This window comes from Lepus europaeus, chromosome 21, assembly GCF_033115175.1.
Source record: "Lepus europaeus isolate LE1 chromosome 21, mLepTim1.pri, whole genome shotgun sequence".
In the NCBI taxonomy this organism is placed as follows: domain Eukaryota; kingdom Metazoa; phylum Chordata; class Mammalia; order Lagomorpha; family Leporidae; genus Lepus; species Lepus europaeus.
In genome coordinates, this window is record NC_084847.1 from 1,701,494 (window position 1) to 1,729,435 (window position 27,942).

General features: G+C 68.0%; 4 protein-coding genes across 8 annotated transcripts in view; 3 read left to right on the forward strand and 1 right to left on the reverse strand.

The window, feature by feature from the left end:
- Nucleotides 1-27,942, reverse strand: part of RNPS1 (RNA binding protein with serine rich domain 1) — a 426,882-nt gene that overhangs the window by 178,672 nt on the left and 220,268 nt on the right. The window lies entirely within an intron of this gene.
- Nucleotides 364-714, forward strand: LOC133751047 (transmembrane protein 100-like). Its single transcript, XM_062180924.1, has one exon. The coding sequence runs from the start codon at nucleotides 364-366 to the stop codon at nucleotides 712-714; it is 351 nt and encodes a 116-aa protein (XP_062036908.1).
- Nucleotides 3,677-5,882, forward strand: NTN3 (netrin 3). The gene is made up of 6 exons (XM_062180672.1): nucleotides 3,677-4,604; nucleotides 4,677-4,865; nucleotides 4,953-5,102; nucleotides 5,193-5,243; nucleotides 5,350-5,424; nucleotides 5,533-5,882. The coding sequence occupies exons 1-6, from the start codon at nucleotides 3,677-3,679 to the stop codon at nucleotides 5,880-5,882; spliced, it is 1,743 nt and encodes a 580-aa protein (XP_062036656.1).
- TBC1D24 (TBC1 domain family member 24) lies at nucleotides 6,563-27,914 on the forward strand. Of its 5 annotated transcripts, none has more exons than XM_062179914.1 (9): nucleotides 6,563-6,597; nucleotides 19,263-20,350; nucleotides 20,719-20,736; nucleotides 21,151-21,309; nucleotides 21,823-21,886; nucleotides 22,049-22,144; nucleotides 22,361-22,583; nucleotides 22,808-22,978; nucleotides 23,422-27,914. In XM_062179914.1, exons 2-8 carry the CDS (start codon nucleotides 19,386-19,388, stop codon nucleotides 22,960-22,962), a joined length of 1,680 nt encoding a protein of 559 aa, XP_062035898.1. In that variant the 5' UTR covers nucleotides 6,563-6,597; nucleotides 19,263-19,385; the 3' UTR covers nucleotides 22,963-22,978; nucleotides 23,422-27,914. The 5 variants fall into 5 exon arrangements, with proteins under 5 accessions (XP_062035898.1, XP_062035900.1, XP_062035896.1 ...); XM_062179912.1 differs by lacking the exon at nucleotides 6,563-6,597 and adding an exon at nucleotides 9,764-10,098; XM_062179915.1 differs by lacking the exon at nucleotides 6,563-6,597 and adding an exon at nucleotides 10,041-10,103.

Here is a 27,942-nt window from a genome sequence, read left to right on the forward strand (position 1 = left end):
GCGCACAGCCACCTCCCTCCTGGCCAGGCCCAGATGGGAGCCCAGCAGTTGCAGACTGGCTAACTGTCTCAGGGCCAATCCGGGGCGCTGGGGGCCATCGCATCCCTGTGGACGGACACACAAGGGCTCTCTTGGGTGCAGATGGGGGTTCCAAATCCAAGGGGTGCAGAAACAAAGGGGCGCACCCCCCATCAACTCCCACCCTCTCTGAGGGCCCACCAAAGCGAGGAGGGGGCAGGCAAATTGCCAGGCGTCCCAAATGGCGTCACCGCGTCCCGGGCCAATAGGCTGTGACGTGGCGACGCGAGCAGGGGCTGCGGTGGGTGTCCGCTCCAACCGGCACTCGGCCACTGCGTCCGCACCATGAGCGTGCCCGGGCCCCGGCCCGCGGAGCCCGCCACGGCACCCGCGCCCTCCCCGCCGGGACTCGCGCCCCCGGAACCCCTCCGGGCCCTGCGCGCGCTGCTCCTGGCCACGGGCGGCGCGGGGGGCTCGTGGCCTCGCTGCGTCCTGCCGTTCGGCGCCCTGGCGGTACTGGCTGGCGCAGCCGCCACGGCCATCACCTTCTCGCTGCGCGGACCCCTGCTGGACTTGGCCCAGGGCGCGTCGCTGGCTGCGCTCGGCGGGGGCCTCGGGCTCCTGACCGCCGCCTTCCTGTGCTGGCGCGGGCGGAGGGCCGGGCGCGGCGGGGGGCGGGAGCTGGAGACGCCCTGACCCCGCGCGCGAGGCCCCCTCCCAGCAAGGTCAAGGCGAGTCGGGCGCCGCCCCCCTCCGGCTTGGCGGGGCCTGGCGCGCCGGTCGCCGAAGCCCCCTCCCACACCCCGCCTCAAACCGTTTCAGTCCTTGGTCCTCCCCAGGCGGCCGGGTGGGGAGGTGGTGCTACGAGCCGTCTTCCCCTCTCCGCCCGCCCCCAGCCACGCAGAGCTGATGGCGACCGCAGAGCGCGCGGCGGGAGGGAGCCCTCGCGCTGCCGGTGTCCCGGTGCGGGGCGGTGTAGGGACGTGGACTGGGCGTGACCACCCCCGTGGGCGCGAGGCGCAACCTGCTATGTCGCCTCCCGCGAGCTGTCTCCCGCGCTGGTTTGGAAACCCCTCAATAAACGTCTGTGCAGTGTACGTGAGCAAGTGGTGGCTTGACTGTCTCGAGGGGACGGTGGTCCTGGGGCCGGGCCGGGATTCTTTGATCAGTCTCGCCTTTTAAGAGGGACCGGCCTCCAGCCCCCTGCGGGCTTGGTGCTAGCAAGCCCCCCTGCCCCTCTCCCCAACAGGCCCGCAGCTGTCACTGGGCTGGGGGCCCTGGGGAGATGCAGGTGGGGGAAGGGGATTGTGGGAGGCTTGAGAGGCCCCAGTCAGGGGCTGGGGGCAGGTGGCTGCGCCCTCTGGGGGTCTGTGGGGAGGGCCTCTCGGTGACTGGCACCATCTGGAGGCAGATGTGTGCAGGAGAGGGCTCCGCGGCAGCCTCCTCCCAGGGGAGCAGTGGGTGGGGCGCCTCCTCCCTGCTGACCCACCTGCACCTCCAACAGCAGGGCTGAGCCCCAGGCAGGCCACCAGACGTTCTGGAGACAAAGAGGCTGCGGTCCTGTGGGGCCTGCGCTCAGGCCCAGTGGGGTCCCAGCGTCCCAGCCGGCTCCTCGCCACTGCCCTAGAGGGTGGATCTCAGCCCCCTCGCTCCCCTCAGAGCTCACTGTGGAAGAGGGTCACCAGGAAGGTGTTGGTTCTGAACTTGACCCAGGCCAGAGTGGAGCGTCAACGCCGTGCCAGACCCCTCCTTCTCGCTGGCCTGCTTGCTGTTAAGGTCAGAGTCTGGGTGAAGTTGAAGGGCAGGGCCCTGTGGCACCCCCATCTCTGGAGTGTGTTAGATGGTCCAGGAGCCCCGCCAGGGCCCCCGGCGCCCGCACTGCTGTTCCCACTCCTCCAGTTCAGGGCCTCCTCCCTCCTCTGTCTCCTGGCAGCAGATTCTGCTTCTCCCCCATCCTCTTCCTGTTGGTCCTTGGGGCACCTGTGGCCCTGACCAGGTTGGCAGCTCTACCTACACAGACACTCCTGAGCTGCGGTCAGCCTCGGGCCCCGGCATGGTGCCCACCTTTGGATGCGGGGCCGCCTCTGCCAGCAACCTACAGGTTCTCGGGAACTTGGTGGGTGTGTCCACAGCTTTCCCCGGGCCCTCGTGGCTGCCGCTGCCCCGTCCCCAGCTGGGCCTCTGCCTCAGTTTCCTGGCACGTACCTGCTGAGGCATGAGCCACTTGTAACCAGGCACTTCCAGAGGGCCAACCCACGTCCCCTGCCTTCCACAAGTCCTCAGCAGCATGCAAGGGGCCACCTGGGGCTGTACCCACCCCCGCTTCCATTCAGAGACACTGGGGTAAGACTTTGGTCAAGGGACGGGCATTGTGGTATGGCAACACCAGCATCCAAAAGGAAGTGCCGGCCGGTCTCCCAGCTGCTCTGCCTCCCATGCAGCTCCCAGCTAAGGTGCCTGGGAAAGCAGCAGAAACCCGGACGGAGCTCCAGGCTCCTGGCTTTGGCCTGGCCCAGCCCTGGCCATTGCAATCATTTGGGGGAATGAACCAGATATCTCTCTCTCTCTCTCTCTGCCTTTCAAATAAAATAAATAAATTTTTGAGAGAATGAGAGAAAGAGCAAGGCTTGGCCAGACCCCACTGGGCACGGTTGGCCTGATGCGTTAGCTGTCCCAAGGCTGCCACGGAGACTCCAGTGTGTCCAGCTCCCCCTGGGGCCTCCCAGCGCTCCGCAGAGCCCGCCAGTGACACTGACAGCCACGCCACGCCGTTCACTCAGCACACAGGGCGCTGGGACCCAGAATCAGACCTGCCCCAAATCCTGGGTGCTTTCACTGCCGCAGGCTGCTTGCCGCTTTGAGGACGCCTCGCCCACCCAGGGGAGCACCCTCAGCCGCCCGGCCCCGGGCTGGCTGCCCGATGGGCCTCACGCAGGAGGCAGGCCGACCCCTGCCCTGCGCGTGGCAGAGCCCCAGGAGCAGTAAGGCCTGGCTCCAGGCCGGAGACCCGGCTGGGTGGTCCCCCACGGGCTGCAGGGTTGAGCCGCCCCCTCCAGACCCCTCCCGCCAACGCATTCCTGGCGCCCGGGCCCCTCCCCCGGCTCCGGGGCCTCCCAGCCCCCTCCCCCGCCGGCCCAGCCTGAGCCTGAATCTGCTTCTGATTCCGGCTGTGCCGACTAGGCCCCCTCCCCTCTTCTCCCTCCTTCCCGGCCCGGGCAGCCCCGCCCCCGGCTGGGCCCAGGCCTGCGCCTGCTGCGCCCCCCACCCCCTCTTGGCACAGCTCGTCCGCCCTCGCTGCAGCCGGGAGGAGGCGGCGGCCCCGGGCGCCCAGGCCCCGCCCGCCCACGGCCCTTCCCGGGAGGCCGGGAGACCTGCTCGGCCCGGCCCTCGGTGGGTGAGTGCGAGCGCAGGGCGGCGGGTGGGGCCTCCGCGGGCGGAGGCACCGGGAGCGGGGGCGCAGGCTGTCATCGCCGCGGGCCCAGCAGGAGGACGCGCCAACATCCCCGCTGCTGAGCTCGGCCCGGGGCGCGCCCGCCGCCGCTCCCACCTCTGCGCCCGGGCTGGGGCCGCCCGGGGGCTTTGCACGCTCGGCACTGCGAGGCCGGCGGGCAGCGTCGTGGGACCCTGGCCGGCTGGCGCGCTCGCGGCGGCTCCGGCCATGCCCGGCTGGCCGTGGGGGCTGCTGCTGACCGCGGGCACGCTCTCGGCCGCGCTGAGCTCGGGGCTGCCGGCGTCCGCCGACCCCTGCCACGACGAGGGCGGCGCGCCCCGCGGCTGCGTGCCCGGCCTGGTGAACGCAGCCCTGGGCCGAGAGGCGCTGGCGTCCAGCACGTGCGGGCGGCCGGCCACTCGGGCCTGCGACGCCTCGGACCCGCGGCGGGCGCACCCCGCGGCGCTGCTGACCTCCCCAGGGGGCTCGGCAAGCCCCCTGTGCTGGCGCTCGGACGCGCTGACGCAGGCCCCCTTCAACGTGACCCTCACCGTGCCCCTGGGCAAGGCTTTTGAGCTGGTATTCGTGAGCCTGCGCTTCTGCTCGGCTCCGCCGGCCTCCCTGGCCCTTCTCAAGTCGCAGGACCACGGCCGCAGCTGGGCCCCCCTGGGCTTCTTCTCTTCCCACTGTGGCCTGGACTACGGCCGGCCGCCTGCTGCCGCCCGCGGCCCTGCTGGCCCCGGGCCTGAAGCCCAGTGCTTCCCTGCACCCCAGGTGCAGCCCGATGGGGGTGGCCTCCTGGCCTTCAGCATGCAGGACGGCAGCCCGGCAGGCCTGGACCTGGACAGCAGCCCTGTGCTGCAGGACTGGGTGACGGCTACCGACATCCGTGTGGTGCTCACAAGGCCCGCCAGGCCCGGGGACGCCGGGGACGCGGAGACCACAGCGCCCTACTCCTACTCGGCCACCGAGCTGCAAGTGGGCGGCCGCTGCAAGTGCAACGGGCACGCCTCGCGCTGCCTGCTGGACGCCCAGGGCCGCCTGACCTGTGACTGCCGGCACGGCACCGAGGGGCCCGACTGCGGCCGCTGCAAGCCCTTCTACTGCGACAGGCCGTGGCAGCGGGCCACAGCCCGGGAGGCCCACGCCTGCCTCGGTGAGGCCTTGGAGGGCGGCCTGGGGGATCTCGGACCGGGCCGGCCTGCCCCTGACCCGTGCCTCCCCACAGCTTGTTCCTGCAACGGTCACGCCCGCCGCTGCCGCTTCAACATGGAGCTGTACCGGCTCTCGGGCCGCCGCAGCGGGGGCGTCTGCCTGAACTGCCGGCACAACACCGCCGGCCGCCACTGCCACTACTGCCGGGAGGGCTTCTACCGCGACCCGGGCCGGGCCCTGAGTGACCGGCGCGCCTGCAGAGGTGAGCCTGCCACCGGCCACCCACGCCCCCCGGTTTGCCCGAACCCCAGGTGGCTCCTGACCAGGTCCTGCCCGCGTCCGCCCTCAGCCTGTGACTGTCACCCGGTCGGTGCTGCTGGCAAAACCTGCAACCAGACCACAGGCCAGTGTCCCTGCAAGGACGGCGTCACGGGCCTCACCTGCAACCGCTGTGCCCCCGGCTTCCAGCAGAGCCGCTCTCCGGTGGCACCCTGCGTCAGTGAGTGACCGTGCCCTGCCTCAGCCCCGTCCCGAGCCCTGCGGCTCCCCTGCGCCAGGGTCACAGGTCCTTGTGCCGCCTTCTCCGCAGAGACTCCTGTCCCCGGCCCCACCCAAGAGAGCCGCCCCGTGGAGCCACAGGGTGAGTGGACACAGCACAGGGCCCCAGCCTGGGAGGCACCTGGCGGAGAGAGGGTGGAGCGGGGAGGGGGGAGTCCGCGCCAGCCTCCGCCCACCCCTGCCCGCAGACTGCGACTCGCACTGCAGACCCTCCCGCGGCAGCTACCGCATCAGCCTGCGCAGGTTCTGCCGCAAGGACTACGGTAGGCTGCCCCCGGCCCGCCCCCGACCCTCCGGGGCTGTCCCCGCCGAGCCCCGCGCTCCCACCGCGGCCGCGCCGTCTGACCCCGCCCCTCCCGCCCTCCCCGCAGCGGTGCAGGTGGCGGTGAGCGCGCGCGGGGAGGCGCGCGGCGCGTGGACGCGCTTCCCAGTGGCCGTGCTCGCCGTGTTCCGGAGCGGCGAGGAGCGAGCGCGGCGCGGGAGCAGCGCGCTGTGGGTGCCGGCCCAGGACGCGGCCTGCGGCTGCCCGCACCTGCTACCGGGCCGCCGCTATCTGCTGCTGGGGGGCGGGCCGGGGGTCTCGGCCGGAGCCGGGGGGGGCCGGGGCCCCGGGCTCAGCGCCGCCCGCGGAAGCCTCGTGCTCCCCTGGAGGGACGCGTGGACGCGGCGCCTGCGGAGGCTGCAGCGGCGCGAGCGGCGGGGGCGCTGCCGGGCGGCCTGAGCCCGCGAGCCGCGCTGGGCCTGGGCGGGGCGCCCGGTCCGCCCCTGCTGTCGCGGGTCCCCGCGCCGTCCCCGCCGGCGCTTCCCGGGGCCCCTGGGGATGTGACAGGAGCCGCGGGGGCTCCCTGGGCGGCCGAGACTCCCGAGCGCGCTGCGCGCACCCCATGCCGTCTGCCGAGCCCGCAGGGCCGAGGGCTCACCCAGGGCCACGGTGAGCCCGCTCGCCCTCCCCACGCACGGTGGTCCAGAGCGCGCGCTGGCCTCCCCGCGGCGCCGTGGCCACCGACTCCGCGGCCCGCAGGGGGCGCTGCGGCGCCTCCCCCGCCCACCAGGACCGCTGCCTCTGTCCCGCTGCCCACGTCGGGTCCGCGCTCTGCCCACGACCCTGACTCCGGGCTGGACCCCAGCCTGGCGGGGCTCCTCCGCGCCTCCCTCCCCCCGGAGCCCTGCGCCCCTTGTCCGCCAGATCGGGCCCGGGCCGGGAGGCACTCCGGAGGACGGCCACCCGAGCCCCCGGCCCTCGGACACCGCGGCCGCCGCCTCGGGCTCTCCGCGCGGGGCCCTGCGCTCCGCGGGCGCATGCTCCGGCCGCCGCCGCGCCTCAGCGCGCATGCCCAGAGCCGGGCCGGGCCCCGGGGGCGGGGCCGCGGGCGCGCGTGCGCAGACCGCCGGGCGCCGTCGTGCGGCGCGCGGAGCAGGCGGCGCGGCTCGCGGAGGTGCGTGTGCGGCGCGGGGCGCGGTGGGGCGGCGGGCGCCGGGCCGCGGGGCTGGGCGCGGCTGGCAGCGCGAGGGGCTGGTGCCGGGGTCGCGGCGCGCGTCCCGGGCTGCGGGGCCTCTCCGCACTCGGGGTGCCCTGGCCTTGGCGCGAGGCGGGGGCGGCGCGGCGTGTGCGGGCCCCGCGGGGCGAGGCGGCGGAGGCGGCGCGGGAGCCGCCCGTGTGCCGCCCTCTCCCGGGGCTCTTTCCGCTCCCCGCGGTCGGAAGTGCAGCAGATGTCCGCGCGGACCGGCCGCCCCTGTCGCCCGTTACCTGCCCCGGGGTGGCGCATGGGGGGTCCCCCGCCCCGGAGCCCCTGCCGCCGCGCGCAGGTGCAGCTGCAGGGGGGCGCGGGCGCGGGCGCCACGGCCTGGTGACCAGGCTCGGGTCACTGCTGCATTAGTGCCCTGGGCCTCAGGTCAAGGCCGAAGGTTGGTGCGCAGGGCCAGCCGGGCCGCTGGGGCCCTTGGCTCTTCAGCCCGGGGTGTGGCCCCCTGTGCCCGCGGGCCGCTGGCGGGGTCAGCAGGGCACGCGCGCCGTGGCCCCCGGCTGGTAGAGACCCGCCCAGACCGGCGGAGCTGGGGGAGCTTCACCCAGGGGGACCCCTGCGCTGCTCCGGCCTTTGCTGCCCCTGCCTGGCTGGGGAGGGGGGGTCTGAGTGGTTTGAAAGGAGCCCCGTGCGGTTGCCAGCGGACGCGAACTGGTGCGGATCTCAGCGGGGCCGGGTGACCTTGCCGCGTCGGCTGGGGCGTGCGGACGTAATCTGTAATCCGGCAGGCTCTCCCCAGCAGCGGTCGCACCCGGGCCCGGGTCTGCGTGTCCACCTGCAGGTGGGCCTCGGGCACCCGAGCTGCTCCGTCCTCCTCGGACCGAGCCAGCCTCGGGCGACACACTGAGTGTGTCACGTAACGACAGTGAGGCAGGCTGTAAAAAGCACTTAGCATTGCCGCTAGGAGCGCCAGCCGTGTGACAGCTCTGTAAACACCGCGAAGCCCCTGCCACCCGAGGCAGCCGCTTCAAGTGTCGGCCTCCAAACCAAGATAAAAAACAGAAAACAACCTTGGGCTTTCTGCTGAGAACCAGTTTGAGTTCATTATTCAGTGACGTCCTCTGTCCTCGGCGTGCGTGTTTTTGTCACGTGAACCGGTGCAGTGCCGCGCAGGATTTGGCCTCTGCCTGGAGCTTGCCGGGGCACAGGGGCGGGCGAGAGGAGCCCTCCGGGCCGGGGACAGTGTGTGCAGTGACAACGGTGGCTTGGGGGGGCCGTGGAAGAAGGAGTTAGGGAGCGGGGCTGACAGCGTTGACCCCAAGTGTGACTTGTATTCTGAGTGGCAAGCCGCCGAGCGGGCTTAGCTTTGTGAGTGACCTGGTCACGGTGGGGGCTGTCCGGGGCCACAGCACCCCCAGACATGTAAGGACGCAGGAGGGCAAGACGGCAGGACCGGGGGCTCCCGGGCAGGGGGAAGGGCGGCATTGGCGGGGCTCCCCACGCCTCCCCACCCCCGGTCAGGAGCTGCCAGCATCCAGGCAGCAGGTGGGCGTCCGCGGTCTGGAGCTGGGCCCCGTTCTGGGCGTTCGTGTGCAGAGTGGGTTGGGTCTTCCTGGGAGAGCCTGCCGACTGCAACAACACCGAACCCGGCAGGCTCCTGGGAGACGGCGGCAGCAGGCTGGTCAGCAGGCCGACGGCTCCCGGGGGGAGGAGGAAGGGCTGGGCCCTCCTGTCTGTGACAGACGGACTTTGCTTCTTGGGCTGAAGGGCGGGACTGGGCTGCTACAAGTGTGCCTGGGGCCTCCTGTCTCACGTGCCCCTTCCCCCTTTGGGGGCCCTGGGCTGGTGCCCCCAGGACGTCCTCCCAGGACCCCTGTGGGAGCGCAGGGCCTTGTAGCAGGTGGACCTTGGGAGCATTGGCGCAGTGTGGGGCCCCCGACCCGTGTTCCTCCCGGGGTGAGGAAGGGAGCCCGTGTGTCCCCAGCCAGGCCGCCGCAGGGCCGCCAAGCCTCTCCCCGTGTCTCCCGGGGCAGGAGGTCCTGGTTCCAGGCCGTGCCTGCGTCTCCCCTGGGCGGCGCCTGCCGGTGGTTATGCGGGTCTGATGGTGCCACACACACTCCCGGGTACCGCCCTCCAGTGGGTGACTGCTGCCGGTGAAAGCCCTGGGCTGCGTGGAGCGCGTGGCCTGTCCTGTCGCGCTCCCCCTGCTCTCCTCCTGACAAGGGTCCCCCTGCCCCCTGTCCCGGCACACCCGTGGGTGGCAGAGGGCTGAGGCTTGGGTGGGCTCCTGCTCCCGGCACACAGGGGCGCTGTCCTTTCTCTGGTCCTTTGGGTCCTTGGAGCCTGCAGGGCCTGCACTGACTCTGAGCCAAGTGGCTCCCAGACGCCCAGCGGGCCCTGCCCTCCATGCTATCCCGAGGAACCGGGGCCCCTCACGCTGTGGGACCCCGCTGAGCCAGTCTCCTCGTGGACCAGGGCCCCAGGGCCCGGCGCTTGCCAGTTGTAGCACCCACGCCTGAATCGGCATGATCGGTACCCCTGGCCCGAGGCAGGACTCACAGGAGCTGGGCGGGGCCTCGCCCTCGGCACGCTGGCATGCAGGAAGCGTGGCTTGGATGCCTCCTGGAGTGGTGGGGTGCGCGTGACTGGGTGTGGGCGGCTCTCGTGCTGGGTCTGAAGGCGCTGGCCCAGGGCCTCCTGGGGGCAGAGCGCACTCCTGCCAGGGCTGTCGTCGGAGCTGCGGCCGGCAAGGCCTCCTGAGGCCAGAGTGAAAGATCCTGCAGCCCGGCCTGTGTGGCCCAGACGGGGCTGGGGAGCGGCGCCGCGTGGCTCTGGAGACCTGCATCTGAACCGGCAGGCGGGCCCGCCCCCGGCCCTGGAGCCGTGACTAACACCTGTCGCACCTGGCACGTGCCCGCCTTTGTCTGCCCGGCACAGGGCCCACTATCAAGTTCCCCGGCAGCCGCCGCCGGGCGTCACTGGAATGCCGGCACCGCTGATGCTGTGCGCGGCGCTCCCCGTGCTTGTTCAGCCTCCAGAATTAAATCTCCCCCCCCCCACCCCGGCCGAGTGCTTTGCCGTTGTCCTTGGTGTCTGCCTGTTTCCCGGCTCTGCGTTCCTCCTCCCTGGGGCGTACGGGGTGCCGAGCTGGGCAGATGAACAGGCCACTGCCCCGGTCCTGGAGGCGGAAGTGGATTGGCGGGCTCAGCCCTGCCCCGGGGGCGGGGGCGGGGAAGGACAGGCCATCCCTCTGAGTGGAGCCTGGCCACTGCCCTGGGCACCGGCAGGAGAGGCGGGTCCAGGCAGGATTGTTGGTGGGGAGTCTGTGCTGAGTGCCGTCGCCGAGGCACTCGGGAGATGTCTGGGCAGCGGCTGAAGGGGCCGGGCCATCCACACCGGACGGTGCTGGCCGGGAAGAGGATGGACCCTTGCCTGTCCCGGAGGACCTGGCCGGGAGGAGCAGAGCCGGGAGAGGTGAGGTGTGTGCGGAGTGGGCAGCCTCATGCTCTGTAGGCGAGGGCCCGAGGGTGTCTGGGGGAGAGGCAGCCGGGGTGGAGGGGGCCAGCGCTCCCGCCAGCAGCCTGGCTGCAGAGCCGGGGAGGACTCTCGGGTTCGAGGCTGGAATGTGCAGCAGAGAACCTAGGTCCCCAGGAAGTGAGAGCCAGGCCCATGGCTGCGCCAGTCACACAGGGCTGGCCCGAGAGGAGAGGGCGCACTTCCCGGCACACTTCCCCTTCCTCCAAGGGGAGTGCAAGGGTGAAGCCATGAGACATGAGCCTGCACCGGGAACTGGAGAGGGTGCTGGCGGGCGGGCCAGGGAGGCCTGCCAGGCGGCGGCGGCTCACGAGCTGGCACCAGCAGGCCCGCGGCGTGATTCCTCCCCGCCCAGGCTGCCGTCTGGTGCTTCAGCCTGGCTTCCTCTGCTGGCCGCCTTTCCAGGTGGCTGAGGTGGGAGGAGGGGCTGAGTGGGAGCCGAGGCTTGGCTGGGCCGGGAGGTGGTCCCTGGGTCCCACGTGGGGGAGGGGAGTTTTGCCCCCTGAACTCGGGCTGGCCAAGCTGTACATAAAGAGGTGGGGAAGTGACGGTTTTACACCTGGGCGCCAGGGCTCCCCGGGATGGCAGCACGGCGAGGAAGGCAGGTGCCGGCGGAGGGTCCCAGAGGAGGAGGGGGGGGCAGCAGGTGAGCTCAGGAAGCCTGGCGGCCGTGGCCACCCCGGTTAGTGACACCGCCGCCAGCTGGCCACACGGCCAGAATCTGCTGCCTTCCTGACGGCAGTGGCCCCAGGCAGTGGGGCCAGGAGGGGTCAGATCTCCAGAGCAGTGTCCTCAGACCGGTCCTTGGGGGTCTGTGCACGGGAGAGCGCCAGCCTGCGCCCAGGCCCCTTCCCCGCACCGCGTCCCTGGCCAAGGTTCTGACGGCTGCCCGCTTGTGTGCCCCAGACAGATCTTCGTGTGGGCAAAGCCAGGTGGTGCTTCTGTGTGCACTACCCTGATGGCCCCTCAGGGGTCCGAGGCCCTCACACTTGCCCCTCTGTGTGGGGCAGTTGGTTGCCTGTGGTCCCTGGAACCCACGTCTCCCTCTCTGCCCGTGCAGCCACCTCCAAGGGGCTTCCGGAACCTGCACAGCTCCCCGAGTGTGGCGTGCCGCCCGAGGTCTTCCCGGCGTTGCTCTGTGCCCAGCTCAGTGCCAGGGGCCCAGTAGGTGCTTGGGAGAAAGGTGGATGCCACCGGGAGGGTGGAGGGGGCCGGTGGCCCAGGCTGCGCTGACCTGTTGTTCCGGGGCTGAGGCCTGGGGGTGGGGGCCGAGCATCCCCGACCTTGTCTGTGGCCCTGGCAGATTCTGGGCAGGTGGGATTCAGCATTTCCTGACCGACCCTGCCCCACTAGGAATCAGACCCCATCAGACCTGGGAGGAAGGTCCCTGGCCCGGGAGGGTGGCTGTCACCTGAGTGCTGGTGTCCACCTCCAGCCGCTACCCGAATCCAGCGACACTCAGCGGGCCAGCCACGCCCACCCCGTCCTCCCCACCTGGCCCTCTGCCCGGCGTCCCGGCACGGGCTCACTGCTCATCCCAGAGGCTCTGGGTGGTGAGGGACTGCAGCCGGCCTGTCCGTGGGCGTCTCCTCCCCACACCCCCAGCGTTCAGCAGAGCAAGGGCTGCCGTGGGGGCGAGGGGTGTTGAGCCCCGTCAGGGCACACACGTGGCTCTGGCGCCTGGGGCGCCCACTCCCCACAGGCCCCCCTCACTCAGAGAGGAGCTGCGTCTGAACCCTGTTAGCTGCTGGGACCCAGAGCCCTTCCCGCGGCCAGGGCGGGTGTGGCCGTCGAGCCGGGGCTGGCCAAGGAGTCCTGTGTGTGCCAGCCCCGCCCACAGGGCCACAGATGGCCTTCAGGTGGCATTGGATGTGTGCCGGACCCTCCCTGCCACCGGCGTCACCTGCCCCTGCCCTAGCGCTGCCTGACACCGCAGGGTGGAGCTCCCTGGGCATTCCTGCCCCCACCCCAGCAGAATCCTTGGGCGACTTGGGCACCGCCCCCATTGGGCGGAGTCCACCCCTGTGCACTCGTGGCCACACCCCACCTTCCGTGGCCTCCAGGCACAGCCTGGCCCTGGCGCCCTGCCGTCCCCCTCCAAGGCCAGCTTCTGCTTGGACTCTCCTCTGGCCTTCGTGTGGGATGCCCCTACCCTGAGCGCCACCTGCCCACGCCCTGACCCTGGACGCCCCCACCCTGGGTGCCACCTGCCCACGCCCCCACCCTGGACACCCCCACCCTGGGCGCCACCTGCCCACGCCCCCACCCTGGGCGCCACCTGCCCACGCCCCCCACCCTGGACGCCACCTGGACGCCCCCACCCTGGGCGCCACCTGCCCATGCCCCCACCCTGGGCGCCCCCACCCTGGGTGCCACCTGCCCATGCCCCCACCCTGGGCACCACCTGCCCACATCCCCTCTCCTGCCGTGCTGCATGGGGGTGCCCTGTCTCCACCCTGCACCAGGCCGCTCCTGGTACTTGGGGCCCCCCTGCCCGTCCCGCACACCCTTCCTGCTGGTGATCCGTCTGCTCTTTGCGCCGTCTTACCCAGAGGAGGCACTGCTGTGGGGTGGGTCAGAGTCTGGGGCACAGGGGCCGTGGTCACGTGCCGGGATCCCATTCCCTGGGACGCGCACCCCAGGAGGGGCACCAGGAAGGGAGCTGAGCCGGGTGCAGAGGGGGCCCTGGGCTCAGCGTGCGGCCCCGTTTCTGCCCCATGGGACGTTTGTCTTCACCTCCGGCCTCTTGTGTGGGAAAAGCACGTTCCCGCCGGGGAGGTGAGAGGCACAGGGACTGGTGACCCAGGCCTGGAGCAGAGTCCTGGGGCTCCGAGCCTGCTGGGGGCGCGCAGGGCAGGGCTGAGCGTGGGGCCGCCGCGGGCATCCAGTGTCCCCGCCTTAGGGAGAGCAGACCTGCACGTACACACACGCACGCACATGTATGCACACACTGCTCACACGCGCACAGACACTGCTCATACGCGCACGCACATGTACGTACACGTGTACACAGACACTGCTCGCACACGCACACACGTGCACACGCAGACACTGCTCACACACGCACATGTACGCACACACGTGTACACACAAGACACTGCTCATGCACACACGTGCACGCGCACAGACACTGCTCACACGCGCACACACTGCTCGCACGCATACTCGCGTATGCACACACATGCACACGTGCATGCGCACAGACACTGCTCACGCACGCACATGTATGCACACTGCTCTCATGCATGCTTGCACACGCGCGCACGCACACATGTGTACACGCTCACACATGCACACATGTGCACACACTCACACATGCACATACGTGTACACACTCACGCACACACATGTACACACTCAACGTGCACTCACACGCACACACGTGTACACTCACACATGCTCTCACATGCCCCAGCTGTCGCCAGCGTCACATGAGCTGGAAGGTGAAGCCCGCCACAGGAGTGGGCGCGGGTCCTGGGCGTCTCCCCGCCTGCTGTCCGCTCTCTCCTCCCCATGAGGAGACCCCATGGAGTGAAGCCCCCAGACTCGGGGGAGGTGGACCCGTGCCCGCCAGCCCTGGCGCCTTCCTCGGGCCGCTGTGGGAGAAGACCCCGGAGCCTGTGGTCTGCAGCCTCACCCGTGGCAGGGCCGGCCTGGGCGAGGGACCCAGTGCCACCCAGCACAGGGAGAGGACGCTGGCTTTTCTCGTTTTGAAGACGTGTGCAGGATTCCCCGAGGGGCAGAGGTCTCGTAAGTGCGGGGCCGTGAGCATCGGGGTGCACGCACACTCGGGGCTCCGTGCCCACCCTGGCCTCCGGTGGCTGCACCCCCGCAAGGCTGGCCCGGGCGTTGGCCCCCGGGACGGTCACCCCAGCTGTCCTTGTGCATTAGCTGGTGCCAGGCCAGGCCCTGGGGAGGCCGAGCTGCCCGGCCGGCTGAATGCCTTTGGTGGGGGCTTGGTCCTCACACGGAGCATCAGGTGGAGCCCAGGCCCCGACCCACGGTGCTGACTGACGCCGCTGCTGCTCGGCCGGACGCTGCGGCCTCGCGTCCCCGACCCCAGGGCCTTTGCCTGCGCTCCCCTCCTCAGTCCTGCTCGGCCCAGAGACCATCTCCCAGGAGAGGCCCACCCCAGGGGCCCTCGATAAAGCAGCCCTGCCCCCCAGCGTCTGGAGTCGCCAGCAGCGGGCTCTGCAGGCTACACAGGAAGTGGGGACACGGGACGCACACTGTTTCCTGTTTGAAGTCTTCCACGTCCAGGGAGCGCAGGCGCCGCCCCTCCTCTGCAGTGAACTGGGGCTGCGGAACAGTGGTTTCCCGGGAGGACCCTCCTCGCCGGCGTCCCCCCGGGCTGCCCTGCGGGGAGGGGGCGGGCTGGACCCGGGAGCCCCCGGGCTGCTGCAGGGGCCCAGGCGCCTGGCGGCGGCCACACTCCACACACGTGCACGCACGCACACACGTACACATGCACACATGCACACACACACACGAGGCCGCCGCGGGCTGAGGCAGGGGCACAGCTGCCCTAGTCTGGGGAGCCGGAGGCGAAGCCGGACGTGGACTGAGAGTCTGGCTGACTCCTGTTCCCCTGGTTCCTGCCTCCCGGCCCCCAGGCAGGACACGAAAGTGGCTGCCCAGGGCAGGGTGCCTGGGGGAAGCCAGCGAGGCCTGGTTCGCAGGAGACAGGCAGGTGGGCTCGTTCAGCAGGCCAGCCCACCTGGAGGGTAGACCCACTCAGCGGGCAGCCCACCTGGAGGGTGGACCCACTCAGCGGGCGGCCCGCCTGGAGGGTGGACCCACTCAGCGGGCGGCCCGCCTGGAGGGTGGACCCACTCAGCGGGCAGCCCACCTGGAGGGTGGGCCCACTCAGCGGGCAGCCCACCTGGAGGGCTCACTCAGTGGTGGCCCACCTGGAGGGCCCACTCAGCGGCCAGCCCACCTGGAGGGTGGGCCCACTCAGCGGGCAGCCCACCTGGAGGGCTCACTCAGTGGCAGCCCACCTGGAGGGCCCACTCAGCGGGCAGCCCACCTGGAGGGTGGACCCACTCAGCGGGCAGCCCGCCTGGAGGGCTCACTCAGTGGCGGCCCACCTGGAGGGCTCACTCAGTGGCGGCCCGCCTGGAGGGCTCACTCAGTGGCAGCCCACCTGGAGGGCCCACTCAGCGGGCAGCCCACCTGGAGGGTGGACCCACTCAGCGGGCAGCCCGCCTGGAGGGTGGGCCCACTCAGCGGGCAGCCCACCTGGAGGGCTCACTCAGTGGTGGCCCACCTGGAGGGCCCACTCAGCGGGCAGCCCACTTGGAGGGTGGACCCACTCAGCGGGCAGCCCACCTGGAGGGCTCACTCAGTGGCAGCCCACCTGGAGGGCCCACTCAGCGGGCAGCCCACTTGGAGGGTGGACCCACTCAGCGGGCAGCCCGCCTGGAGGGCCGGCTCTGCCCCCTTTGCGTCCCTGTCCCAGGAGCCGGGTTTGCTGTGCGTGTCAGGGGCTGAGGGACAGGTGAACCCGGAGTTTTGCTCTGTAATCGGCTCGCGTTTGACCTCCGTAACTATGCATTTGTACAACCCTCACGTAGTAATAAAAACTTCTAAATCGAGGAAGCCACTCTGGGCCTGGTTGGTTGGGCTTTTTGTTTTTTTACTTTCTAGTTTATTTATTTGAAAGAGAAAGAGAGCCCCCCATCTGCTGGTCCACGCCCCAGTGCTGTTCAGTCAGCCCAGGCCTCACAGCAGGTGGAGGGACCCAGGGGCCCGTCCCCGCCACTGCCTCCCGGGGTCTGCACCAGGGGCTGGGGCGGGGGTGAACCCAGGCGCTCCGACCTGGGAGCCACACCTCTACTGCTGGGCTCCACGCTGACCTGGAGGTCCTCACAGCCCTGGCTGCCCACCCAGAAGCAGCGGGCTCTCTGTTTGGGTGGGGGTTGGGACAGAGGAAGGGGGGCTCCTTCTCGGTCTCCGGCTTGGTCCTCGCCCCAGGGTCCCTCTGGATCCCGTGTGTCCCTGACCCCTGGGCCTGCTGCTCCCTGCAGGGGCTTTGCTCACCTGGGGTGTCGTTGTAACACTCAGGGTGGCTGGGCAGGTGCTGGCGCTCCTGGGAAGGAGCCGGCTCTTCTCCCTCTGGGGTCGTCCTGGGGGTCAGTGGCAGTGGACTCACACGTGGGGAGACCATGCAGCGTGGCCAGGGTGACAGCGACCCCCACTGCCTCCTGGCTCAGGACAAGGCAGACTTACCCAGGGCCCCGTGGGACTCCTCCTCCTGGGGAGCAGGGGCCAGCCTGGCCGCGGGCTTGCCCAGGGGCACACGTTGAGGTCGGCTCCCTGTTACTCTCAGAAGGCCTTGTTGTAGTTCAGGTTTCCCGTAGGGTAGCCCCGTGAAGGCAGGCTCCGTGGGTTTATGCCTGAAAACATTGAAAGTAAGAACTCAATTTAAAAAAAAAAAATTTTTTTATTTAATTATTTATTTGAAAGGCAGAGTGAGCGAGAGAGAGAGAGATCTTCCATCTGCTGGTTCACTCCCCAAATGGCCACAAAAGCCAGAGCTGGTCTGATCCAAAGCCAGGAGCTTCTTCTGGGTCTCCCACGTGGGTGCAGGGGCCCAAGGACTTGGGCCATCTTCTGCTGCTTTCCCAGGCCACAGCAGAGAAATGGATCGGAAGTGGAGCACCCGGGACTCGAACCGGCGCCCACGTGGGATGTGGGCACTGCAGGCGGCGGCCCTGGGACTGAACTCATTTGTGTAGCAGCCTTGCTCACAGCAGCCGAGAGGCAGAGCAGCGTGGGGTGTCTGCACACAGACGGCCGGAACGTGGTCTGTCCACGCAGCCGGGGTTAGCGTCCAGCAGGAGGGGATCCCGACATGGCTGCGGCAGTGAGGGCCTCGCGCTCAGAGCAGCAGCGCCGGGAAAGGACAGACGCTGTGCGCCGCTCCCCGGGGCTGCGGCGCAGGGCCGGCAGGGGCTGCGGCCGCCCGGAATGGTTCACGTGCAGGATTCCCATCACGGGAACTCAGCGGCCAGGTGCGTGCTGGAGGCAAGAGGTGGTTCTCTGTCTGTTTTTAAGATTTGTTTCTATCGCGAGGCAGAGCGACAGAAAGGGAAGCATCTTTGACCGGCTGGTTCCCTCCCCACGGGCCCCCAACAGCCAGGAGTTCCTGGAGCCAGGGGCTCCACCCGGTCTCACGTGTGGCAGGAGCTCCACCCAGTCTCATGCGTGTAGCAGGGGCTACAGCCGGGTCTCACGTGTGTGGCAGGGGCTCCACCCGGTCTCACGTGTGGCAGGAGCTCCACCCGGTCTCATGCGTGTAGCAGGGGCTACAGCCGGGTCTCACATGTGTGGCAGGGGCTCCAGCCGGTCTCATGTGTGTGGCAGGGGCTCCAGCTGGTCTCACGCGTGTGACAGGAGCTCCACCTGGTCTCACCGTGTGGCAGGGGCTCCACCCGGTCTCACCGTGTGGCGGGGGCTCCACCTGGTCTCACACACGTGGCAGGAGCTCCACGTGGTCTCACGTGTGTGGCAAGAGCTCCACCTGGTCTCATGTGCGTTGCAGGGACTCCAGCCGGGTCTCATGTGTGGCAGGGGCTCCAGCCGGGTCTCACATGTGTGTCAGGAGCTCCACCCGGTCTCACGCATGTTGCAGGGGCTACAGCCGGGTCTCACGCACGTGGCGGGGGCTACAGCCGGGTCTCACGCATGTTGCAGGGGCTCCAGCCGGTCTCACGCGTGTGGCGGGGGCTCCAGCTGGTCTCACGTGCATGGTGGGGGCTCAGGTACTTGGGCCATCTTCTGCTGCCTCCCGGTGCATCAGCAGGGAGCTGGCTCAGTGCGCGGTGATGTGGGATGTGGAGCCCCAGGCAGTGGCTTACCCGGCAGCGCCGCAGCCCCCCACCTTCCGGTAGAAGGGAGAGTGGGACTAGAGGGGGCCATTTTAGCAGAATTCTACATCCCTTATGTAACGAATTTTTTTGCAAATTTCTGTAATTGTAATTTTTTTATTCAGTTATTTTTTTTAATTATTCATTTGTTTATCTGAAAGGCAGAGTTACAGAGAGAGAGAAAGAGGGAGAGACAGAGAGAGAGAATCTTCCATCTGCCAGTTCACTCCCCAAAGGATTACGATGGCCAGGGCTGAGCCAGGCCGAAGCCAGGAGCCTGGAGCTCCGTCCGGGTCTCCCGTGTGGGTGCAGGGGCCCATGTACTTGGGCCATCTTTCGCTGCCATCCCAGGTGCATTAGCAGGGAGCTGGGTTGGAAATGGAGCAGCTGGGGCTTGAACCGGTGCCCAGATGGGATGCTAGTGCTGCAGGAGGGGCTTTACCCGCTACACCACAGCGCCGGCCCCCCTTAGTATTTATAGTAGCACTGTTTTTCCTATTTTTAGGTGAATGTTCTAGATGCCAGAGAAGCTGGGACAGTCTGGTCCAAAACTCACTGAGGCAGTCCTGCCGCGTCTCGGACACGCGTGGCGTCCCGGTGGGAAGGCTGTGTGGTGCACAGCTGTGCCCGGGACAGCGGCCCCAGCCGAGGCAGGTGTAGGCTGCTGTGTCCGTACTTCACTGTCCCCGTCCAGTGACCCTCACCCCGGCTCCGTGGCCCATCTCACCGTTTTTTCTCTTGTTGTCTTTTTGTAAAATTTGTTTATTTTAGTTGAGAGGCCCAGTTACAGAGAGAAAGGGAGAGACAGAGAGAGAGGTTTTTGATCCACTGGTTCACTCTCCAAATGGCTGCCACAACCAGGGCTGGACCAGGCCAAAGCCAGAAGCCTGGAACCCCATCCGGGTCTCCCACGTGGGTGCAGGGCCGAACCACTTGGGCCATCTTCCGCTGCTCTCCCAGGCGCATGAGCAGGGAGCTGGACCAGAAGTGGAGCAGCTGGGACTTGAGCCGGTGCCAATGTGGGATGCCGCACCGTGGCGCCGCACTGGGGAGCTGCCCTGAGCTGGTTGTGCCTCAGAGCCTGGCTGACCCCTTCCGGTAGCTTCCTGTGCAGCCGCGGTCCGGGGCTCAGGACGCCCGGAGCGGTTGTGTCTTAGATGAGGGGCCTTCTGTCGCTGCGTCGGAAGTTAACACGGGCAACAGGTGCACTAAAAACGTCTTCTACCCCTCCAGGCTGCAGGATGGCAGGCAGGTGTACAGAAAGCCCTCGGCGAGGGTGCTGGACGACCTAGCCGGTCCCCACGGCCCCTGCCCCCGGCAGCCCGGGGCCCTCCTGACCTGGCCACACCGGGCGCTATGGACTCCCCCGTCTACAACTGCTTTGTGGACAGGGACAAGATGGACGCCGCCATCCAGGACCTGGGGCCCAAGGAGCTGAGCTGCACGGAGCTGCAGGAGCTGAAGCAGCTGGCACGCCAGGGCTACTGGGCCCAGAGCCACGCCCTGCGGGGCAAGGTGTACCAGCGCCTGATTCGGGACATCCCGTGCCGCACGGTCACGCCCGACGCCAGCGTCTACAGCGACATCGTGGGCAAGATCGTGGGCAAGCACAGCGACAGCAGCCTGCCCCTGCCCGAGTTCGTGGACAACACGCAGGTGCCCAGCTACTGCCTGAACGCGCGGGGCGAGGGCGCCGTGCGCAAGATCCTGCTGTGCATCGCCAACCAGTTCCCCGACATCTCCTTCTGCCCCGCGCTGCCCGCCGTGGTGGCGCTGCTGCTGCACTACAGCCTCGACGAGGCCGAGTGCTTCGAGAAGGCCTGCCGCCTGCTGGCCTGCAACGACCCCGGCCGCAGGCTCCTCGACCAGAGCTTCCTGGCCTTCGAGTCCTCCTGCATGACCTTCGGGGACCTGGTGAACAAGTACTGCCAGGCGGCGCACAGGCTCATGGTGGCCGTGGCCGAGGACGTGCTGCAGGTGTACGCCGACTGGCAGCGCTGGCTGTTCGGGGAGCTGCCCCTGAGCCACTTCGCCCGCGTCTTCGACGTCTTCCTGGTGGAAGGCTACAAGGTGCTGTACCGCGTGGCCCTGGCCATCCTCAAGTTCTTCCACAAGGCGCGGGCCGGGCAGCCGCTGGCGTCGGACAGCGTGAAGCAAGACATCCGGGCCTTCGTCAGGGACATCGCCCAGACCGTGTCCCCCGAGAAGCTGCTGGAGAAGGCCTTCGCCATCCGCCTCTTCTCCCGCAGGGAGATCCAGCTGCTGCAGCTGGCCAACGAGACGGCGCTCAAGCAGAAGGGCATCACCGTCAGGCAGAAGAGGTGGGCGGGGCCCGGCGTGCGCCCCCTCCCCGGGCTGCCTCCGGCCGGGTGGGAGAGCAGGAGAGCAGGAGAGCAGGGCGGGCCGCCTGGGTGCAGGAAGAGGCGTTGGAGTGAGGCCCCGCCCGCCGTGGGAGCTCTGGCGGGGGCCGGGCTGGCGCCGCTCCGCGCGTGGCCCCTGCTCTGCCGCTCGACGGCTCGTGGGGCAGCGGGCGGGGACGGGTCCCCAAGTGCCCAGGCCGTCTCACAGCTGGCCCCACGGCCGCCTCGTGCCGGGCCGCAGGAACGGGCCTCCGGGCGCGTCACTAACCTCTCCTTGTCTGTTTTATTTTTCTTCCTCTCCGTGTTCGTTGCTTCCTCCTGTCTCTCAGTGTCTCGCTTTCTAGAAGGTAGGTCTGACCGCAGCCGCACGCCCGGCCCCTCTGCCGGCTCGCTCCGTCTCCCCGCGCCCGGCCGACGCGCGTGCTGGCTTCCGCGGTGCCGCCTCAGCCTGTCTGTCTGTCCGTCTGTCCGCTTACCTGTGTCTGCTGGTGCTTGGCTGGCCCGCGGCCCTCGACGCGCCAAAGCTGACTCACCTGTGCCCTGATTTCCCAGAAAAAAAAAAAAAAAAAGATGCTTTTGTCCGCAGCAGGCTGGGCGCTGCCCCCTCGCGGTAACGGGTTGGGAGGCGGCCCGGGGCATGGCCGTGCCCAGTTCCTCCCTGCCCGGCTGCCAGCTGGCTGAGTACAGGACACGATGCCCGGGTGGCGCGGGGCGGCCGGGCCGAGGTCGGCACCGCTCTGAGCCCTGCCCGCGCTCCCCAGGCAGTTTGTGCACCTGGCCGTGCACGCACAGAACTTCCGCTCGGAGATCGTCAGCGTGAAGGAGATGCGAGACATCTGGTCCTGGGTGCCCGAGCGCTTCGCCCTGTGCCAGCCCCTGCTGCTCTTCTCCTCACTGCAGCACGGGTACAGCCTGACCAGGTAGCGCCCCAGCTCTGCGGGCACCAGCCCTGCCTTCCCCGCTCCGTTGGCCACAGGCCTCGCCGGGGAGGTGGTCCCCAGGTTTGGCAGGTGCGCCCCCCAGGGCAGCCATCGCAGGCACGGCCGGTGCTCCCCCAGCTCCCTCAAGCCTGGCCTGGCAGCCGGCCAGAGTGCTTCGGGCAGAGCTGGCCGTGTCCACAGACCCACAAGCGTTTTGGCACAGCCGGAGCTGCTTCCACAGCCCCTGCCAGGGACGACAGCCAAGCGCTGGGCACCGCGCTGGCCGCCCTGCCCCCCCGCCGTGCGCCTGGCTTCTGGGGCAGGGACCTGTACCCCTGGTTCCTGCTTCCCTGTGGCCCCTGGCCGGGGCTCTGCCCACGGGGCCATCTGCGGGGGAGGGGGGGAGGCCTGGGAAGGCCGAGAGCGGCCGCGATCGTGGGCCCGGGTGGGGCCGGCCGGGGCCAGCGGAGGTGCTGGGCGGCGCTGCCAGCCTGCCGGTGCTTTCGGCCCCAGGTTCTACCTGCAGTGTGACGGACACGAGCCCACCCTGCTGCTCATCAAGACCACACAGAAGGAGGTGAGCAGGGCCGGCCTGAGGCTCCCCGGGCTGGGGCCGGGCCAGGGTGTGGGCACGGGCGGCACGGGGGGGGGGGGCTCCTTCCTGGCCGAGACACGCCTGCCCCAGCTCGCCCAGGCCGCCGCCACCCCGGCTCACACCGCAGCCTGGCTGCTTCTCCAGGTGTGCGGAGCGTACCTGTCCACAGACTGGAGCGAGAGAAATAAGTTTGGAGGCAAGCTGGGCTTCTTCGGGACCGGAGAGTGCTTCGTGTTCCGGGTAGGTGGGCCGGGTGTGGGCCCCTGGCTGCTCCCGTCATCCTGTGTCCTGCTCCCCGCTTGCCCTGCAGGGAGACCTCGCCCTTCCCCGGGACCCCTGGGACCCCTGGGACCCCCAGCCTCCTCGCCCACCACGGCCCTGCGTGACTTGTGGGGTGAAGTGGGCCATGTTTCTGGGGGGCAGCAGGGGCCCAGGGACTCACGCTGCTCCCCTCAGCTGCAGCCCGAGGTGCAGCGCTACGAGTGGGTGGTCATCAAGCACCCAGAGCTGACCAAGCCGGCGCCCCCGGAGGCTGGCCCCACCCCCTCCCAACTCGCCCACGGCGCCCCCTCGGACCCGGCGGACCGGCTCTCGCCCTTCCTGGCCACCCGGCACTTCAACCTGCCCTCCAAGACCGAGTCCATGTTCATGGCCGGGGGCAGCGACTGCCTCATCGTTGGTGGGCACCTGCTGCCCTGCCCAGGCTGGGAGGGAGGCGCGGCGCGTAGGCGGCAGGGGGGTGGAGCAGGTCCGGGGGCTTGGAGGGTGGAGGTCAGCCTGGGCCAGGGTGAGACTGGCCACAGCCAGGCAGAGGGGCTGAGTGCACTGGGCGCGGGGAGGGGGCGGCTGAGCCACCCCCAGAGAGGGGGCAGAGGGGCGGCTGCTGACCGGAGCGTCCCGCAGGGGGCGGGGGCGGCCAGGCCCTCTACATCGACGGAGACCTGAACCGGGGCCGCACGGGCCACTGCGACACCTTCAACAACCAGCCCCTCTGCTCCGAGAACTTCCTGGTCGCTGCTGTGGAAGCCTGGGGCTTCCAGGACCCCGACATCCAGTGAGGGGCCTGCTCTACAGGTGACGGCTTGGCGGCAGGGGGTGCGCTGGGGCGGGCACCGCTCCTCTCCTGGTCTGGCTTGGGCCGGCCCGGCTCCCAGCCCTGCAGAGCACCTTCCTCCCTGGCCCGGGGCCCTGGCTCTCCTCCTTGAAGGCTCCTGTGTGCCAAGCCCTGAGCTGCTGGGCCAAGCGCGGGCCTGTGCTGCCCCCTTGTGGTGCCACGTGGAATTGCTCCCTCCCCAAGTCCTGCGGGAACGCAGGGCCCTGGGGACTGCTCCTGGCCGGATCCCACTGCCACCTCCTCAGTGGGAGGCCCAGCCGGCCAACCCAAGGGTTCTGGGGGCTGGGTTTCTGGCTGCAGCGTGTGTGGGGGTGTTTGTGCTCATCTCCACCCCTTCCACCCGGGGAAGGCCGGAGCCTGGGGGAAGGGGCTGGGGGGTCATCACGTGTCCTTGTTTCTGCAGAGCCAGAAGCTCTCGGGGACCTTGCTGCGCACCCACACCTGCAGAGGTGTCCCGCGGAGTGGCCCTGGGCTCCATGTCCGTGCCCCTGCCCACAGAAGCCTGCACCCTCCGCCTCACCTGTGAGCTGTGCCCCGTGCTGTCCTGCAGTGCCCTGTGGTTTCTGTGGGGGGGCCAGGCCTCCTTTGTCACTGCAGGGACCCTGGCCCAGGGTCACGCTCGGACCCTTCAGTGTGGCCCTACCGCCGCCTCCATCAGCCCCAGGCCCTGCCCCTCTGGCCCCGTCCGCCTGGGTCTAAAGCAGTCTCACCAGGGCAGACTGCCCAGCGCTGCAGGGAGCACCCTGCCTGAGGACCCCCAGCTTTCCTCAGCTGGTCCTGAGGGGCTGGGTACCGTGGCTGGGGGGTGGGTTCCACCCACGCCATGTGTGCACACCCCCCCGTCAACTCACCTCTGTATTGGGCCTCCGGAGAGGGGGTCCTGCCCGCCGCCCCTTCCTCTGAGCCCCCACAGCCACAGCCCTCACCTAGGCCGCCCCCTTTGGTGTGCATTGACTGTGGATGTCTGAGTCTGAACCAGGCGGTGCCCCTGCCAGCCCTCGGCCGCGTCACCGCTGGAGCACTGAAGTCTAGAACGTGGGGTACGGGAGCCGACGGGTGCTGCCTGCCGACCCGCTGAGACCCGGAGCTGGGCGCCGCTGCCCCGGCCTCGCCCAGGCCCCTGGAGTCCAGCCCTGGTCTACGGGAGCCGACGGGTGCTGCCTGCCGACCCGCTGAGACCCGGAGCTGGGCGCCGCTGCCCCGGCCTCACCCAGGCCCCTGGAGTCCAGCCCTGGTCTACGGGAGCCGACGGGTGCTGCCTGCCGACCCGCTGAGACCCGGAGCTGGGCGCCGCTGCCCCGGCCTCGCCCAGGCCCCTGGAGTCCAGCCCTGGAGAAGCAGTCACCACTTAGTGGTGATTTCTACATCCTGTGTGAAGTTCTTTGTGTACCTGTGAAGTGTTAGCTGTCTTTATTATCTTTTTCTTTTCTGTCAACCTGAAAGGTATGTGTAGTGATTATCCTTTTTAAAGAAGGCATTTTTTATCTGAAAGGCAGAGCGACAGAGTGGAGAGGTGATCCACCCACGGGTCCACTCCCCAGCGGCCCTGGCAGCCCCTGTTTCCCGTGAGGGTGGCAGGGACCCTGCTGCCTGCCAGGGTGCGCACCAGCGGGGAGCTGAGAGGCGGAGGTGGGGTGAGGGCGGCCCGGCCGCTGCGCCCAGCACCGTCCCCACCTAGATTTTGTGTTCTCACCGTCGTCCTCGATATCTGATGCGCGGCGTTCCCAACAGGCAGAACTCTAGTGGCCTGGTCCCTGCTCCGCCTCTGGTCCAGCCTCCTGCTAACGCCTGCAGAGGCAATGCTGACGGCCTGAGGCCTGGGCCCCTGCACCCACCTCGGAGACCCGAATGTCCGGCCCCGGCCCCTGGCTCCTGTGCTGTGTGGCCCCTTGGCACGTGGAAGGAAGACGTCTCCCTCTGCCTTTCAAATAAATGAATCTTTTTTAAAAACAAGAAATTAGTCAGTTAGGAGAAATCGCGCGAGTTACTGAGTTTATTTTAGAAAGATTAAATGTTTATTTTTTTAAATTGAGCCTAATTTAAGCCAGTTTATTAAATTAAGTGGACTCATGAACGTAGAATTCATGCCTGTAGGCCTTCGGGAAGTCAGGTTTTAACTGGGAGAGAGTCCTTTTCATTGTGAAGCCGAGTTCCGGCTGCAGCTGTTCCCAGTTCTGCTGTTCCTGTGACTCCATGTTTGGTTCTGCCAGGCTCCGGGGCACCTGGAGACGAGGCCGCTCCACGCTCGCCCGGCTCTGCCAGCCTGGAGCCTCTGTCATCGCCTTGGGAAGGAGGACGCGCAGGCCGGCCCTGGCGCCACGACCCCTGCGCCGCCGGCAGTCCGTGAGGCACTGCTTGCCCACTCCCTGCTATGGCCTGGGAAGGCGGCAGAGGATGGCCCGAGTGCTTGGCCCCGGCACCCCCGTGGGAGACCAGGAAGAAGCTCCTGGCTGCTGGGACAGCCTGGCCCAGCCTGGCCAGTGTGGCCATCTGGGGACTGAACCAGTGGATGAAAGCCCTCGCTCGCTCGCTCTTTCTCTCTGTCTCTAACTCTGCCTTTCAATTAAATAAAAAATAACTCTTGGGGCCGCACTGTGGTGTAGCGGGTAAAGCCGCTGCCTGCAGTGCTGGCATCCCATACGGGCGCCGGTTCAGGTCCCAGCTACCCTACTTCTGATCCAGCTCTCTGCTGTGGCCTGGAAAAGCAGTGGAGGATGGCCCACATCCTTGGGCTCCTGCACCCATGTGGGAGACCTGGAGGAAGTTCCTGGCTCCTGGCTTCGGATCGGCCTAGCTCCGGCCGTGGTGGCCATCTGGGGAGTGAACCAGCAGATGGAGGACCTCTTTGTCTCTGCCTCTCTCTAACTCTGCCTTTCAAATAAATAAATTAAAAAAAAAATTGGTTCACTTTAAAAAATAAATATTTTTTAAAATCTTTTTAAAAATTGTAAGAAAAAAGGCATTCGGAACTTTAAAGAATTAACTTTTGCATTTGAAAGACACAGAGCTTCTGTCTGCTGGTTCGCTCCCCTGAGGCCTCTGTGTGCCTCACGTGGGTGCGGGGGCCAGGCCGTGCGTTGGTGGGAAGCCGGGTCAGAAGTGGAGCAGCCAGCACTTGAGCCGGAGCTGTGCTTTGGGACACTGACGCCAGCGTCACCAGCAGTGGCATGGCCTGCGGCACCGCCGTGCCAGTCCCTCGTTTGGGCTCTTAGTGTTTCTCTTCTGTGGCTTGAATGTCCTGTTTGCACGGAGAAGTTGGCACAAGAAGCAGGGGTCCAAGCAGGCCACACAAGTAGTTCCCGCCAATATCCTGGCAGCAAAAAAAGCATGTGAGTTTAAAAAAAAAAAAAATTCTGCTTTTTAATTTGAATGACAAACAGGTTCCCATCTGCTGGTTCACTGCCCAAAGCCCACAGTAGCAGGGCAGCAGCCAGGGTCTCGGTCCACGGCGCCCACGTGCCTGAGCCGGCACCCGCTGCCTCCCAGCCTCCCAGCAGGAGCTGAACCAGGAGCGGAGCTGGGGGCGGTGATGTCTGACAGCAGGTGAAGCCGCCGCCTGCCGCCATCCCGGCTGCTCCACTTCCAGCCTAGCCACCTGCTGATGCGCCTGGGAAGGCAGCAGAGGAGGCCCAAGTGCTTGGCCCCGGCACGCACACGGGAGACCTGGGTGGAGTCCCAGGTTCCTGGCTTTGGCCTGGCCCCGTCTTGGTCGTTGTGGCCATCTGGGGAGTGAACCAGCGGATGGAAGGTCCTTCTCTGTCTCTCCCTCTCTCTGCGACTCTGCCTTTCCAATAAATCAAAATAAATCTCAAAGAACGGTGTGTGGAGCTGTGACCCTGGGCTTCTAGAACTTACTGTGCCGGTAAGCAGCCCCGAAACGGGGGTTTTTAAATGTATTAAACAATTGATTTATGTATCTGAAAGGCAGAATAACAGAAATCTCCCATCCACTGGTTTACTCCCCAAATGGCTGCCCCAGCCAGGGCCAGCCCAGGCCAAGGCCAGGAGCCAGGAATTCTACCTGGCTCTCCCACCTGGGCGGCAGGAACTCCCAGGCACGTCACAGGGCCGGGCTGGAACCAGCACTCCCACGCAGGGTGTGGCCGTCCTGGGCGGCAGCGCCAGCCCCGAGCTTTGTGAAATCATCCGGCCTGGAGGTTTTTGTGGTCTTCGTTGTGTCGATGTCAATCGTGCTAAGGACGCGGTGGCTCCCTCGTGTGCACCACAGCAGGACCGGCCGGGCAAAGCCAGCGCACGCTTGCCGTGTGGACACTTCAGCCGGCATGCTGTCCGGCCCGCGGGCCCACGCCCCGGCGCGGGGCCCAGGGCTGGCCTCAGCGTGTGCAAGCTGCGCCGTCCATGCAGGCCGTCCCCGCCTCCCCCTCCGTGTCCTGCTGACGCGCGCTGCCCACAGACGGCTGTGCAGCTCGGCTGCCTGGGACGCCACGTCCCGTGTCTGCGTGCCCGGGTCCTGGGCCCGGCTTGGCTCTGACTCCAGTTTCCTGGTGCAAGGCCACAAGTGTGGCTCGAGACCTTGGGTCCCTGCCACCTGCTCAGGAGACCCAGATGGAGTTCGAGGCTCCCGGCTGCAGCCCGGTGTGTCCCAGCTCTGGCTGTTGCAGGTGTTTGGGAACTGAACCAACAGAGGGAGCACCTCTCTCTCTCTGTCTTTCAAATAAAATGAAGGAAAAAAATGTTACAGATTCCAGGAGAAAGCCTGTGAGTGCTTCCCCCGTAGCTGGCTGTGAGCCATGGTCTGTGTGGGCCTCGGGCGCGTGAATGAATGTATTAAAAATGCGCTGACACTTTGTGAGCAGCTGTGAAAAACTGACGTAGTGACCTGTTTGCCCGGTGTCAGTGTGAGTCCTAAATAAAGCACAAAGCACGCCGCCGTCTCACCGCGAAATACTGGCTCGGAACAAGC

Coding starts and splice junctions, on each gene's coding strand:
- LOC133751047 (XM_062180924.1), top strand. CDS start 364: ATGAGCGTGCCCGGGCCCCGGCCCGCGGAGCCCGCCACGGCACCCGCG.
- NTN3 (XM_062180672.1), top strand. CDS start 3,677: ATGCCCGGCTGGCCGTGGGGGCTGCTGCTGACCGCGGGCACGCTCTCG. Junction 4,605..4,676: donor GGAGGCCCACGCCTGCCTCG/GTGAGGCCTTGG, acceptor GCCTCCCCACAG/CTTGTTCCTGCAACGGTCAC. Junction 5,103..5,192: donor TCCGGTGGCACCCTGCGTCA/GTGAGTGACCGT, acceptor CCTTCTCCGCAG/AGACTCCTGTCCCCGGCCCC.
- TBC1D24 (XM_062179912.1), top strand. CDS start 9,982: ATGTCTGGGCAGCGGCTGAAGGGGCCGGGCCATCCACACCGGACGGTG. Junction 10,099..19,262: donor GAGGAGCAGAGCCGGGAGAG/GTGAGGTGTGTG, acceptor CTACCCCTCCAG/GCTGCAGGATGGCAGGCAGG. Junction 22,145..22,360: donor GAGAGTGCTTCGTGTTCCGG/GTAGGTGGGCCG, acceptor TGCTCCCCTCAG/CTGCAGCCCGAGGTGCAGCG.